General features: G+C 38.3%; 1 protein-coding gene across 1 annotated transcript in view; it reads right to left on the bottom strand.

Moving 5' to 3' along the window:
* Window positions 1–13056: 13056 nt before the first annotated feature.
* The window catches only part of LOC108966700 (protein piccolo-like), a 63779-nt gene continuing 59978 nt past the window's right edge, over window positions 13057–16857 (bottom strand). Inside the window, exon 4 of the mRNA XM_018929721.1 lies at window positions 13057–16651. Coding sequence (XP_018785266.1) covers window positions 13057–16651 — 3595 coding nt within the window. The remainder of the gene's footprint in view (window positions 16652–16857) is intronic.

Here is a 16857-nt window from a genome sequence, read left to right on the forward strand (position 1 = left end):
GAAAACAAAAAAGACCTATCTCGCAGGAAAAAAATTGAACGAAAGCACAAAGGTAGAGAAACATTCTATCGCTGATTGGCGGCACACAAACACACATGCATCCACACACATACATATCTCTTACTTATCTTCATGTTTTTCACATCTGATAGCTCGCTTTATATTTTCGACGCTTGCTGCCCGCTGCTTCAACGCTTGATTGGCGATGAAAGTGCCTCAGAGGCACTAACTACACATACACACAAATGTATGTGTGGCAGCATGCCAAAGGGTGAATGTGTCACATGTTGAAAAATACATTTCACATTTTCAATTTCTGGTGCGACTTTTTAATCCGCGAACTCCATTGCCGGCAAACAAGCACAGCACAGGTAGTTGTATGTATGTTTACTATGTGTGTGTGCGACTGACCGGCAGAAAGTGGCAAAATTAAGTTTACGGATGCGCTCTTTGCCGCCGTATTTAGGAGCCACTGTTGCCACTGGCGCTATACTGCCATCGGCGCTTCTGTGCTGTGCGATGCCATGCGCTGCTGTGTACCATGTACTGTGTACAGCAAAGGCCGCCGTGACATGTCAACAGCATTTAAAATTGATTGATGGCTTGATGGGGAAAAAATGTCAGCTTAATGATTTGGCTTTCAGAATTTTTGCAATTTTTTCTCGCTCTTCTGTTGGTACACAGTTATAAATGTACGAGGTATGTAGGTATGCATGTGCCGTGTTTTTTTTTTTTTTAGGTTTCGTGTGCCTGTTCATCTGTTGCCGTTACCTTTCATTTCCTACTATTATTCGACCACATTTCGGTTACATTTGGGAATTGCCATTACTTGCTTTAAATCCGTTTTCTTTTAAATGTTTTAATTTCTTGTTCCTTTCTACGTTTTCTATTTGGCCTCTTTGTCACATTTGACCGATGCGCTGGCAAGTGAAAGCTTTTAACCTACTTTTTGGGCAGACACACAAAATTTTATATCATGTAGTGCACTTACTCCCGATTGGCACTGTACTTCAAGTACATTTATTGCAGAAGAGTCTAAAAAATTAAATATTATTGAACCATCGTAATTTGGTAAAATATGTATTTGAAAACAAAACTTTAACATATATTTTATAATTCGTTACCGACTTTAGTTAGTAGATTTCTTTTTACATTTATCCGAGGTTATCCGTAAATGCAATTAGTTGAACAATGTAATCAACAATCTTCAAAATAGTCAGCGACATTACAAAATTGTTATCCTAGCTTATTTGCTTTATCCATTAATTAAAAAAAAAACTACTTTCATAAGCTAACAAGTTTTAATAATGCTTAATGCTTTGGAAAATTTTTATGGATTACCAAAAACTCTTCAAAAAAAACTTGTGATGCTGGAAATTTGTAATCCGAGCTTATACACTTAACTCGTGCATTAAAAAAAACGCGTAGTCACTAACGGAAAAGCCATAAATCCATATAAATATTTTATCCAAACTTATCCACTCTATCTATGAATTTAAAATATAGTCAACGTAAACCAGAAAGTATCGAATAAACTTACTCTCATTAGAAATTTGTTATCAACACTTAACTATTTTCATTGCTAAAAACTTTAATTACGCGATTTCTAAATTTATGCGAATTTTATTCGCTTTATCCAGATGAAATATACTTATTTACGGCGCTACAATGCTTGTAGAACGTATTTTCGTATATAATTCGCTTATCCACTTTATCCATAAATTAAAAACGTGTGGTATGAACACAAATAATCTTAAATACAGTAACTGGCATTAAAAACTAGTTATCCACGCTTATCCATTTTATCCATTAATTAAAAAGTATGTCGTGGTAAGCTAAAAAGTCAAAGGTAGACTTACGGGCGCTAAAAGCTTGTTATCCGAGCTTATTCATTTCATACATCACATAGTTTTACATTTTACTTTAAAAGTAGTAATCATAATGTTTATCCAGTCTTATCCAAAATCATCAAAATATCATTAGGATTGGAAAAGTAAAAGAGTTTTTATATTTTATTCCGCGAATAGCTGAAAATTCGTTATCCGTTAAAATATTATAAAAATTATCCGAACTGAGAAATTAACGAGTACACAGTACTGGCTTTAATACTTGTAATTTTTTTTAATTCGCCTTATTCATGTTAACTGTTTTGAGCCTTTTTATAATCCAATAATATAAGAGTAGTGTTTTCTTCCAATGTACATATATATTTTAAAATATCGAAAATTTGCCAATATTTCAAAGTGAAAACAAGGCATACTCAAGAACATTTGGACCAATGTTTATCCAATGCTATCCGAGATTAAAAAAAAAATCAGCTCAATATCAGAAATGACGAATTTATACATTCTATTTGGAGAATAGTTTTATTTGAGTTTATCCGGTGCTACTCACAATAAATTATCCAAATTAAAAAATTACAAATAATTTTTATACGACTTGCACGATATTTTATAGTTCATATAAAATAAATTGTTATTTTCGTACAATTTATTTATCAGTGCTTAAAAAATTTCGAACAGGAAAAATTTTCGACTTTTTGTAGTGAAATTAAAGCTTCAAATCAGATTTAATCAGAAAAGATTCACAACCATATTAGAACAGCATAACGTATATAAGAATGTTATCCGCACGGTAAAGGCAACTGAATCACATTACAATACAGCCAATTATAAAACATCCATCAAACGGACTTACAATGCTACACTTTATTAGCAACACTTGACACTTGATGTGGCCCTTACAGCTGCCACAGCAGCAGTAGCCGCAACTGCTACACTTCGTGGCAGTATAAAATGTGAGCAAAAAGTGATATGAAGTGCGCAAATGGGTTTGTCAGCAACTGACGGCTAAAGAGTTATTATCATTTGCAGCAACAACATAATAATAGACATCAAGCAACATCATTACCAAACACATACATATGTAGGTATATATGTGTGGAGGATCTACCTGCAGTAGACAGCAGCAGCAGCAGCAACTTCGCACATTAGCACCTTGCAAAAACGCAAATTAACAACACTTCATGCTGAATTTTCAGCTCTTCAGCTGCCATGCACTGCTTTTTCGCTGTATTTCGCTTTCATTTCGCTCGAGGGCGTTCCAACGCAGATTTTTATATCACTTTTTCTGTGAGTTCTTTCACGTGTTGTCAACATGTTGATTGCATTACATGTCTTAATCCTTGCTACAGTCTGGAGCATTTTGTTGCAGTTTAGTTAAGAAAAAGTTGGCCAAAAGCGTGGTGAGGACGGGGATAAAAAATGTGAGAGTCTGCCTTATTACATGCACATTTCTGCTGAGTAATCCGTCTGTTCACGCTGTGCCCATTGCTTCCGCTATGGAACCATATTGAAGCGATTTGCAAAGTACTTAATTCAAGGTTGCAAGTTCGGTGGAATTGTAAATGACTTTCATGCATACAAATAGTTTTTACATATCTTTTAATATCTTTTAATAAAGCGTTGTTAAGCTCACTGTTGACAGAGGGCGTTTGCAGCGCTTAATTACATGCGGTAATGCTGTATGAACACATATTTTTATTTGGTTTGTGTTTTTGACATGGCAAAAAGCACAAATAAGTGAAAGGTGGCTTTGGTTAAGTTCAAACACTTAAATTATGTGATTCTTAAGTTTATCCGTGTTATCCGAATTTTATCCATTTTATCCAGATATCCAAATATAACTCATTTACAGTCTAAAATGTTAATGAAACATATTTTTTACATAAGCCGCATATCCGAAAATTAAATATCGCATATTCAACACGAAAATAACCTTATTGCGTTGTATTTTATCCGAATATGAAGAAATGTTTGTTTCATTAAATATAAAACCATTTTTCGCTGTACTTATGTTAGAATTGTAAGGTCTGGTGTACTGTACTTAAAGAAAGGATATCTCAAGACTGTGGTAACTACGTTACAAAGCAAGGAAGTTCGAAAGCAGACCATCACAGTAACTTTTTTTATCTTTAAGAAAGTTTCAATAAAATATGCAGTAAGCAAAACACGATTTTTGGATTATCCGTTCTTGTCAACTTAATCACTATCAATCATTGTATAAGCTTACGTCAAAAATTTAGGAATTACTGCTAAAGAACTATTATCCAAGTTATATATTAGAAACGGATAAGCCGAATATGTTAAAATGGTATTCTTTTCACAGAATTAAAAAATTACAAATTTTTTGTTACGCATTCTGTAAAATTTAGTAATTTTTACTAAGTTAGAAATAATGCGAAGTATATGGGAAACAAAGAGAAGATTGTATTATCCATAATATCCGGAGGGTACAAATAAAGCGAAACTGCGATTTGTATATGCATTTCTGCTTAAGTATACAAAAACTATGATTTTTGGGTTATCCGTTTTTATATTTTTAGTATGTAAGAAACAAATTGCAGTCTTAGATAAAGATTTTACGATCTCAAGCTAAAAAAAACGTTATCCGTTTTATCTGCTTGATACGGATAAGGCGAAATTTTGGTACTAGAGAGCTGGCGGTGGTTTCTGCATGCTTTTCTGTTTAAATATGTATAAACAATAATTTTTTGGTTATCCGTTGCTACAGATTTGGCATAAATAAATCAAAATTTCATTTTACGTTAAAATTTTATATTATCCTTTTTATCCTGAGATACGGATAAGGCAAAAATCATTTTTTGAAAAATACTACACTATGGTAGTATACTTCGTCATCCGCAAAAAAAAAGTATTAATTAAATTCGCATACTCTTATGCATACATGTCTACAATGCCTAATTGTAAAACAGTCATAGTTCTCAGGCATCAAGCAAATGTTGTCGACTTTTTTACAAAGTAAACACTGCCTTAATGACATATTTCCCACTTCAAACCGCAATCACGTACGCACATTGAAAACACACACACACGCTTGCAAACGAAAAATGCAAAAATGCAAGTGAACGAATACAATGTGGCAACACTGATATATCAAAAGTCACGCATTTGTTTTTGTCTGTATTTTTGTTGCACATGCATAAATAATAACGTACGTGCGGCAAAACAGTTATCCTTACGCATTCAACGAAGACCAAGTTATTACAGTTGTGTTATTGTGACCAATTTTGCCTGCCACTTGGCCTAAAGTGCCAAAGGCCTAGAGGCCTTCAAAACTTTATAGTTAATAATAACTCACTACGTGATAGTAGTTGTAGTTGTTGGTGCTGTTTTTGTTTCAGTTCACAATTATTTATACTCATTCATATGCAAAAAGCATAGCAGCAAAGCTGAGCGTTGCGCTGGTTGCGAGTGGTGATGAGGCAATACAGGAGAAACAGAAGTATGTCATACATATGGTAGATTGTGAGGCAGATAAGAGTGTAGGAGCGTAATTGCCGGCATGCGGTGAACAATAAATATAGGGTTCAACTTGTATTTGTTTGTTATGATTTGATATCACTTTTCTATAGTGGGAAGTGTTGTGAATGGTTGAATTTGTTGAATTGAGATCAGTTTAGATCAATGATATAATTAAAGTTACGTAAGTTTAGTTATGTTAAGCTAAGCTAAGTTAAGTTAACTCAAGTTAAGTTAAGTCAAGGCAAGTTAAGTTAAGTTAAGTAAGTTTATTACAACTGGTGGGGAATATTTTGAAGTGCTTTTCTTAATTCCTCTATTTAGACCCGTCGCCCGATAGTTTTCCAAAAACGAGAGAAACATTCTACCCACACTCCCAAAATTGGCACCCGTTAGGCAAGCAATACATTCAAGTTTATATCTTCTCATCACTTGCAATAATTTCGCACGCAATCTCACGAATTCCGCTACTGCACGAAGCGTCAACTTGATGCGACTTTTAGCCCGATTTTAAAACCCCCACAACACTATGCTACCAGACTTAGCATTGCGCTCTAAAAGCCATATAAAATTTATTAGCGACGCACGCACGTATTGACGATCTGCCAAAACAAGCTTTTATTCGCATTTTTTTTTTTTTGAAACTTTTCGTCTGGCAGTTGTGGTCAATGCTGCTGAATTTCCCTGAGAAGCCGCCATATCTTTTGGTTTTTAGCTTTTCTGTGCGCCACACATGCAAATGTGGCACGCATGCGCTGCAGCATAGTACATATAGCCGCAATTTTTGTTATATTGTTTTTGGTTTTTGTGTGTTTTGCACTATGTGAAGGTGAAAAATTGCGAAACGCATCAGATAAATGACTTTTGTGGTTTTCGAAAAAAAAGCAAATTTTTTTCATATTTTTGTTTTATTACTTTAATGCCACTTCTTGATGTCTTCTGTGATGACACGCACTCACGCAGCATTGCGCTAACCGCAACGCTTTGCATGCGGGGTCATAGGTGTTACGCTGGTGGAAACTTGAATGTTATTTGAGGGCTTATGAAGGTCTCTAAGCAAAATGGTAAAATCAGAGTTGTATGCATAATTGCGGCGAACACGCGTGGGATGTGAAGGAGTTGGCAGTTGTTTTGAAAACATTTTCTAGAAATTGTTTTCATAGTTGCTACATATATCAGGGAATAACCCAAAAGGTCTTACCCATATGGGGAAGAGAAATTAGAAAGCTCATTAAATTTAAATATTTTTAGTTTATATTCTTTTTTTTTAATTTTTACCCTCACGGTAAAGTGCACAATATACTTAAAATACTTAAAAAAATAAAATAATACTAAATATTTTTAGTTTAAAACTGCTTCTTTTTTTACTTTCGGGATCCCGAAGATTTTCGGTACTGAGAACAATAAAGTGCTGTTTGACCAAATAAACACCAAATTACGTATTTAAAGTAATTTTAAAGCAATGCTTTTATTCATTATTTCAAAAATGTATTTTAGTCGCGTGTAGGAAGGAAGGAACAAAGACATCACATATTTTTAGTTTTTACATGTTTTTCACTTTCGCTATACCGATTCGAAGTATCGAAAAGTGTACAAAATGCTTTAAAATAAAAAACACTACATTTTTTAAAAAAATTTAGTTTCGGGATCCCGAAAATTTTCGGGACTAGCAGCAAAAATGTGCTGTATCGACCAAATAAACATAAAATAACGTATGTGAAATCACTTTAAAGCAACATTTTAGCAAACTTATGGCATATGAAGAAAAGCTCAACCAGAAAATAGGAAATCATACTATAATACTGATATGGGGCTTAGATCAAGATCTATAACGATTTCGCTCGTCCTAATATTCCGTATTTCATCTGAAAAATACATACTATATACTATATATGTACATATGAAATGGTTGCCAAAGTTTCAATTCTGCTCACAACCAGAGTTACCAGAGCTTTTCCGTTAAAAAAAACCTCATTTTACTTGTAATTATTTATTAATGCAAAAAATAAAAAGAAATATTATACATTAAAAAAAAATAAATAAATTTTAGTTCATTCCCCGTTTTTCATAGTTTTTTCACTTTCGGGATCCCGATCCCGATCCTGAGTTCCGAAAGTCAGTCAGTGTGACAGTTCCAATAAAAATACTTGTATTTAATTGACATTATTTCAAAAATTTATAAAATATTCCAGTTTTTCATTTTCGGGATCCCGATTCTGAGCCCCGAAATATGCACGAAATGCGTAAAAATATAAAATAACATTACACATTTCAAGTTTATTTCCGTTTTTGAATCTTTACTCTTCCGGGATCCCGAAAAATTTCGGGACTGAAACAATATAGTGTCGGTTCGGAAAAATAAACATAAAATGCAGTTTTTTGAATAATTTTAAAGCAATGTTTTGACAAGTTTTCGAAGTTCTAATAAATAGAGATATCCGACTTTTGTAAATATATTGTTACATATCCTTTGTATATTAAGAAATAATATAAAATCTTATAAAAAAATTAAAATTTTTAATATTGAATATAAATAATATCTATATAATGCCTTAAGCTTCGTTATATATTTCCTTCTAAAACATATACTACTTATAAGCTCTTTCCTCAATTCCTAGCGTCTAAAACGCTTGCTTTATTATTTTCTAGCCTACAAATTTGCATGTCCACATGCAATGCATTTGCATAAATGCAAATAAATATTACAACAATAACAATGAAATACAATTATTTGCATATCACAACTAAGTGAAGTGTATATAAAGCGGCAATGCCATGGCTAAACGCTCAACTCATAAAAGCATAAACGTGTAGCAAATACTATGAGCGCTACAAGAAAACCCAAAAAAAAAAGAAAAAGAACAACACATACTTGGATTAAATTGAGATCTCCACATGGCATGCAACATATTGAGTTGTGGTTGTTGTTGTAGCAGCACACTAGCGGTAGTTGGCTGCACGCGCTGGCAGCAAACGAGAAGAATCAATAACCTCGCATCACGGGCGAGACTTATAAATGCCCTAAAAGCTATAAATTTCCAGGTCAGTCAGTCGGCGCGATGAGCGGCAGTGATTTACATGCATGCATGGCAAACAGACAACAACAACAAAGAGAAGCGCACACAAACAATTGCAAATACATAGCAGCCACCAGCCACATTAAGCGGCAGTTGGCATGTGCCACGCGGCTATTTGCAGTGCAGCAGCGCAACAATGTTGGTAGCTGTAGCAGCAGCAACAACAACAACAATAACAACGAACACCAGCAATCAGCACAGCAGTCATCAGCGTCATTGCGTGCAATTTTCGCATTGTTCCAGCTGCTTTTATGCCGATTGATTTTCGCCAGCGCATATATTACTTGGCAACTTTTCTGGTTTTTTAATTTAAATGCGCTTTTTCCCCGCCACATTTGTGCACTTGGCGAATTGGTTTGTTGCAATTTTCATGTGGTAAATTGAAGTTGCATGTTCGACACAACAATACGCAACTAAATGCTGCCATACATCAATTGGCTCGCATGTATTTATTGTCTGCCAGCGCGCGGCAATCAGCTGCCAATGGTCGCTGGGCGCTCCACTGCCGTGCTATGCGCTCCTCTGGTGTGCTGTGCCCGTCTCTGTGTTGTGCTCTGCGGTTGCCTACTGTTCTTTTTTAATTAAAACACTAACAGTACACAAATTATAATTTTGCAAACGAGCTTTGCATTTGCTCTGCGCCGCTGCTGCTGCCTCGCCACAAATGCAAATAAAACGTTACACTTAGCACTCAGCACACGTAAGTGCTTAAATACCTGCAGACCGACAGACACATGAACACATAAGCATATTTATGCATGTCTATAAACATATGTATATATGTGAGTATATACTGGTAAGTATACACCAGAGTTATTCTCATTTGTTGAGTTGATGGCTCGAGCTGTGGCATGCAATGATGCATTGTGCATTTTACATCAATGAAATGCCTAGATGCGGCAAAAGTTATGTGTATATGTGTGTGTGTGTCTGCTTGCATGCTGCTTGTTTGCATAGCGGGCTTTGCATTCAATTGCAGTTTTAATTAAATGTGACCAAGATGAGTTTGCCCAAAATGAAATGCCAGCGACACAAACAGATAGGAAGCAAAAAAATTCAAAAAATAGAAAAACAAGAGCGTTAACGACGTGTACGCTATAATACCCTTCACAACTTGTATGCCGCCCATTGACAACCAGAGCGACGTATTCGAGCGATGGCACGAGTATCAGAGCCGTCTGTAGACGTAGAAAAAGAGTAGAGGTCCCTCAACCAAAGTACGGTGAACCCACAGACTAATCCCGTACATCCATTCGTGTATAGAGACAACATGGCGACCTAAACTTCGACTTAACGCAAATACTGAGTGGCAATGCATGCTTTAGAAGCTATTTGTTCCGATTCTAAAATGACATCCCTACTGTCCGTCGTGTATTTCAAACGTAAGGGAAAAGTTAAAAACTTCACTTGGTCTGACAAATGAGACTCAAGATCTTACTCTTTCCCAAAAAGTAATACTCAATACGTTGGTTGCACGAGAGAGATATGAGCTGGGAGTTGGTTAGCTTTAGCGGGTTAAAGTTCCGCATTCAAGCTTATCGCCTCCTCCTACTATAAAAAACGTTGCTAAAGTATTTTCCAAAACTCGAAAAAGTTGTACTAAATTTACGGAATAACCTTCAATCCGCATAGCGCTCAACGTTTAATGTCTTCAGTTGACTCAAAATGGTTTCCCTAGAACGGTCGTTTGAGTTTACTGAATAGCCAGAAATCACACAGGCAAATATGTACGATGGTACTAGAAAATTTGTCGATAAACTCACGAAGAATCAATGCAGTATGCGACCGGACATTATCGTGATGCAAAAACCAAAAGTTGTCAGCCCATAATTCCGACCTCTTCTTGCAAATAGGTACGCGCAAACGACGCCAATCAAGAAGAAGAAACGACGCAAATAATATTCTGTGTTGACAGTTTGGTCGGTCGGAATGAATTCGGAATGCACCGCCCCTCGATAATCTAAAAAAAAACTGTCAACATAAGCTTGATTTTTGACCTACTTTGATGTGGTTTTTGGGCTACGGCTCACCTTTACCACGATATTCGGCCGATTGTTCGTCTGTTAGCTTAGTAAGCGTAGATTCAAAACACTTCGGTAGTAATGATACGTTTCATGATATATCTGTAATCGGAAAGCATTATTTTAGGAAAAAATTTAGGGATTTTGGAACCAATCATGCTTTAACGTTTCTTAGGCCCAAATGATCTTTCAAAATGGGGTTCTCTGCTCTTTCCGATACACCAATAATCCCAGTAAGGTCTCTGACGGTCAAACGTCGATGCTCAAGCACTAACCCCTTGATTTTATTCACGTGTTGATTATAAATTGATGTTGATGGCCTCCCTGAACGTGGTTCATCGTCAACGCGTTCTCAACCCTCTTTGAATAATTTATAGTAATCAGAAAGACTGGCTCGCGGCAAAGAATTATCACCGGAAGCCCTTTTCAACATTGTGAACGTTCCGGCACCAGAAATTTGATTTTTTATTTAAAATTTTTTTTTTTTTTTATGACAAAATTTAATGGAACTTCTTTGTTGAATAATTTCACTCATCGTAAAAATCGCCGAATACAGATTGATTACTTCAGAATTAGATTAGATAGAATAATTCATGCCAAATTTTGCAACTCTATCTTGTCAAATAGAAAAGTTTTCCTCATAAGGCTTCAACCTATCTGTTATAAGTGCATTGGAAAGAATGGCAAGAGTGGAGAATGTCGCCAGAAGCTAGCTATTGCTCTTCTACTGGATGCAGACCACAAAAGTATCGAGGCAGTGAGATAGCGGACAAGATTGCCAAGAATGGTATACGGCTGTTATCCAAAAACGTGATCAACATTAGAAGACCCATGCAAAGTCTAATGATATATCGAAAATTTACAAAGTTCCTACTGGCACTCGATAGAAGGCACTATAGGAACCGGATTGGAATACTCATTGGTCACAGTCTGGTGGTGGCGCACGCCTACTGTATTAAGCTGACACATGGTGAAACTGCAAAAATTGTCAAGAGCAAAATACCAGAGAAACACGCATTAACAAGGCTACGCTTTAAGAATTTGGGAGCCCACGATATGAGATACTACCAAAGGTATTGTTAGTGAGCCCACAGAGACTGTTCGGGCCATTTCGGGTTCTATTAGAAATACCAGCAGAAGAAGGACCCGGCTACACTTGGAATCTGCAATTGGCGCCAAACAGAACGACTGAAGCGCTGTTGTAAACTCGGTTATAACGGTGTAGGCGATGCCTACTCCAATAAAGAAGAGGAAGAATTCTGTATATACATTTCTGGGTCCTATGTAGTAAGTCCTTAATTTAGTATTGTCATATTTTGGTCGTATCGGTTTCACTATCCTACATTTGGTTATGAGAGTCCATTTACTCTGAGCTATTTATACAAAATTTCCTTTAAGCTTCCACTTGATTGTTCGTAGCGAACACTGTGTTATCTCTGTCATGGCTATGCTAGAGCGGCTCCTAACTTAGCCCACTCATTTGCTTTTTCGTTGCCGAAAATCTGCCTAGGACCGGGCACGCAAATTATGAAGAAGTGGAGTTGGCCGTATAGCGAGCTTAATATAACTAAAAACATGTAAGGAAGGGCTAAGTTCGGGTGTCACCGAGCATTTTATACTCTCGCATGATAAAGTGATAATCGAGATTTCAGGCGTGGTTGTGAACCGCTTTCACCCATATTTGGTACATGTCATCAGGGTGTTAAGAAAATATTATATACCGAATTTCATTGAAATCGGTTGAGTACTTCCTGAGATATGGTTTTTGGTCCATAAGTGGGCGACGCCACGCCCATTTTCAATTTTTAAAAAAGCCTGGATGCAGCTTCCTTCTGACATTTCTTCCGTAAAATTTTGTGCTTCTGACGTTTTATGTTAGTCGGTTAACGCACTTTTAGTGATTTTCAACATAACCTTTGTATGGGAGGTGGGCGTGGTTATTGTCCGACTTCTTCCATTTTTGAGCTGTATATGAAAATGCCTGAAGGAAACGACTCTATAGAGTTTTGTTGACATAGCTGTAGCAGTTTCCGAGATATATACAAAAAACTTAGTAGGGGGCGGGCCACGCCCACTTTTCCAAAAAATTACGGCCAAATATGCCCCTCCATAATGCGATCCTTTGTGCCAAATTTCTTTTTAATATCTTTATTTATGGCTTCGTTATGACACTTTATAGGTTTTCGGTTTCCGCCATTTTGTGGGCGTGGCAGTGGGCCGATTTTCGAACTTAACTAATATTAACCATCTTCGAACTTAACCTTCTTATGAAGCCAAGAAATATGTGTACCAAGTTTCATCATGATATCTCAATTTTTACTGAAGTTACAGCTTGCACGGACGGACGGACAAACGGACAGACGGACGTACGGACAGACAGACATCCGGATTTCAACTCTACTCGTCACCCTGATCCCTTTGGTATATATAACCCTATATCTGACTCTTTTAGTTTTAGGACTTACAAACAACCGTTATGTGAACAAAACTATAATACTCTCTTTAGCAACTTTGTTGCGAGAGTATAAAAATCGATCTCATATGGTACAAAAATGGCTTAAAAATATTGTATTCCTATACCATTATTGAACTGTCTTCAAAATAACCAAAATAAATATATARATTAAATCAGGCGATTCACTCACCTTCTTCACTTGTATCCCGCGTAATGCCTGGCGTGACCTCATCCTCCGATGGTGATTCCACAATGCCACCCACTTCGATGACACTTTGCACCGAATCTGCCGATGATGATGTTGACACAAATGTCGCAGACGCTATTGTTGGTGTAGTTGTATTTGTCATTTGCATGCCATCGCCAACACGTTCTGTTTTCCTTAATTTCTCTGTCGACACGTTGCACGTATTTTGTGGCTCATTTGGCAAATTAATAGTCTCCAAATGCAGCTCCGTAGCGATCGCACCGCCGCTGCTGCTTAGCACATCGGCGACAACTTGTTTCGTTGCAGTGACCGCCATTTCCGTTGGCAAATCTTCGCTAGCTAGGTTAATGATTGCCGGTTGTTTGCTGCTATTGTTGTTGGTATCGTCAAATTGCTGCTGTTCTACGCCAACGATAATGCGCTCGAGCTTTGGTTGTGCTGCTGCGGCGGCTGCGTTGATGTTTTGTTGGAGTTTCTGTTTGTTAATTGGGATTTCTAATTCAGTTGTTTGCAGTTTGGCCGCGCTCGTTGTGTGGTCTCCGGCGGCAGTATTGCTGTGCAGTTCGATTGAGCCACGTTTTTTGGGTGTCGGCGTGGGTGTGTTGGTGGTTGCAAGTGTGGATACCTTGTTACTGTGCGTACTCTCTGTGGATTTGTGTTCACGCTTCTGCGGTATGGGTGGCGTCGACGCTGATTTGGTTGCACTGCTTGTGTTGACCTCTACGTTAGGTTTGGTTTTCTTGGCTGACGTTGGCACACTAATCTTGATGTCCACAGTTTCGAACTGTGTTATTTTTTGTGGTAAATCGACTTCCGTTGGAGTTGGCGTTATAACTTCTTGGATTTCAATGACTTCCTTGGAGTTAGGCAGCGTAGGCTCGATATTTGGTTCAGCTGTCAAAGTTGGTACTATCGGTGCCTCGATAATATTTTTATGCAACACATAAATTGGTTCATTGTCCAACAAGTCGGGCGATACGCTGGTAGGTACGGTCGGTATGGACACCCCCTTTTTGCTTTTCGCTGCTGTTTTCTTTTTCTCAACAGGTGTCTTTTTCTCCGGCCGTACGCTTTCTCGATTCATAAAATTTCGCTCTTCTGTCAAGAATCCAGCAGTCAACTTCGTAACATCCAAATTTTTATGTTCCGTATCAAGCTGCTTACTGAGGCTCATAGTTTCTTGTTTTAACTCTGGCTGTTCGTTCTGCACAACAGCAGTTTTACTAACATCTGCTTCACTGCTATTTGCTGCTTCTGCGGCGTCCTTAACGCTCACTTCTAATTCGGGCTGCAACAACTTCATATCGTCCACCATAATTTGCTGCTTCTCCTCGCTTGTGTTCGTAACTGTATTAACACTCGCAACATTTTCTTTTACGGTTTTATTTTGTTGTATAACACTTTCTTCAGACTTCCTCAGCTTATCATCACCAAAATCGAAGCCTTCGTCCTCGCACAACTCATGCTGGAATAGTTTTTCGGCTTCTTTCTTCACCTTCTGATAGCTTTCAATCAGCTTTTGCGCCTCCAACTCCAAGCGTCGCTCATCATCGGACTTCTTTAGCAGTTTGGCACCCTTCTTTGGCGTCTCTTTCGTGGTTTCACTGCGACGTGTCACTTGCTTCTCACCATCCTTAGTTACAGTCAAAGTTTCACTTAACTCACGTAAGAGTGTCGGCATTTTTGCAGTCTCATCGACGCTCTCACCACCCAAAACTTGTTCAACATCCTCATATGAGTCCTGCACTTGATGCTCACACTCCATATACTCCACAGCGCCCGCTTCGTTGCGTTGCAATTGTTTACCACTCTCCGATAAATTCAAAATACCCCTTTCAATACTTTGCTTATCTTGTGGATTCTCGGCTAACTCCGATATACGTGTCTCCGCAGACGCGGTGATCGTCATCGGCTGACTTTTGTCGGCTGCCACACCATCAGCATCGATCACAATGCCGAGCTGATCCAATTCGTTGTCGTGACTGTGTACTTTCTTCAATTTGGCGCGCTCCTTATGCGACTCTGTGCTGGTTTGTACCTTCTCCTCGCCGCTTGCATCGCGTGTGCGTATCTCAGTGTAGGCATTTTGTTTGCTCTCGAATTGCCGCTCCTCGAAGACAGTTATGCGTGGCGTACCGCTAACACGCTCAGCGTACGGTTGTAGCGTGAAGGCAATGGGTTTGTTGAATTGTTCCGTCAAATTATTATTGTTGGTTGGTAGCGGTGGTGTTGTGCTGCTCGTCACGGTCGTGATCTTGCCACCACCAGCTTCCAGCATCTTACGCATCTCCGCAGACAGTCCGTCTAGTGCATCTATATTAGAGCTCTCATGCAGTTGTGAAGTCGATGTGGTAGACTTGATTACCTGCTTCTTAGTTGTAGTCGTTGTCTTGGTATGCGCCACCTTTTGTGTAGATTGACGCGTCTCAGATGTAGTCTCCGACGTTTTGATCTCGGACTTTACTTCCGACTTTTGCTCCACACGCTCTTCCGACTTGTGCTCGGTATGCGTCTCACTGGTCTGATTCGTGCTATTCGTGCTATTGCTGGTCGTAGTTGTAGTCTCGGCCGTTTCGACCTTGCACTCATTGACCGCATGCGTCTCTGCAGGTAATACTTCATTCGTCTCCAGCTTTTTAATTTTGTCTATATTTTCGTTTACTGCTGCATTAGTATCCACCAGCTCTACGGCCTCCACTGCGTTCTTTGTGTCTGTCTCACTTACTAGTTCTACGCCTGCTTGCACTTCAGCCGTTGCTGGCGGCACTTTGTTCGACACCTGATTAACTGTTATCACTGCTTCAATATTGTCAACTGTATTTGGCTCATTAGCCTTGGCATTTTGCATATCATTTTGCTCGGCCCTAATAAATGCCGCGCTCAGCTCACCCGCACTCATTTGGTAATTACGGTCCGTCATTGCTGCGGCCGTAATGCCACTTATCTTATCACTTTGTTTCACTTGTTGTATATTTTCTGTTGTTATTGTTGTTGCTTTTATCGGTTCATTCATTTCAGTTGCATTCTCTTTCACTGTCACTATCTTTTCACCAACAACTTGGCTTGTCGGCAGCATTGCGTCCGCTTCGGACATCTTTTCACCTACGCTTGTGTGTTCTAACTTTGTTGTAGCTTTCTCTATTTCTGGTACTGTTGGTGGTGTCACAGGTGTGCCCAAAAATTGCGTATTTCGGTATTTATTTGTCACAGGCGTGTGGCTCTTCAGCTCGTGCAAGCCTCCTTTGTCCGTCTTTGCTGGTTGGTCTGCGGCGCTATTAGCGCTTACGGTTTCGTTTGCAGCGTGCTCGTGCGTCTTCAGTATTGCGGACTCTACCACGGTCTTCTTAACTTCGTCTACTCGTTCGAAGCTTTGTTTCGTCTGTGCGACGTCGGTCTCTGTTGTAGTTTTTTTACCACTTGCTTCCTTTGTCTCCTTCGGGGCTTTCGTGTCTTTCTTTTCCTTACTTTCAGCGTTCCGTTGCTGCTCGTTGACCTTCTCGACTTCAATGTGACTTGCAGACTGCTTGCTCTGCTGCTGTTGGCTCAAATCATCCACAATTACGATCGGTCTAGAAGAGTCAAGAAAATTATGATAACAAGAGCATGTCAGAACGTTTACGAATATTTAATTATTTTTTTGAAATATGTGCGACAGCTGTTTGCAAAGCTACACAAAACAATTAGAAAAAGTTGCTACTCTGCTCTCATTTTCAACTAATTATCGCCAAGAGGCAATAACTGCCACCAAATTGGCATGTCTTTTTACCGTTGTTTT

The sequence above is a fragment of the Bactrocera latifrons genome, unplaced genomic scaffold (genome assembly GCF_001853355.1).
Source record: "Bactrocera latifrons isolate USDA-ARS-PBARC rearing strain unplaced genomic scaffold, ASM185335v1 scaffold_17, whole genome shotgun sequence".
NCBI lineage: Eukaryota > Metazoa > Arthropoda > Insecta > Diptera > Tephritidae > Bactrocera > Bactrocera latifrons.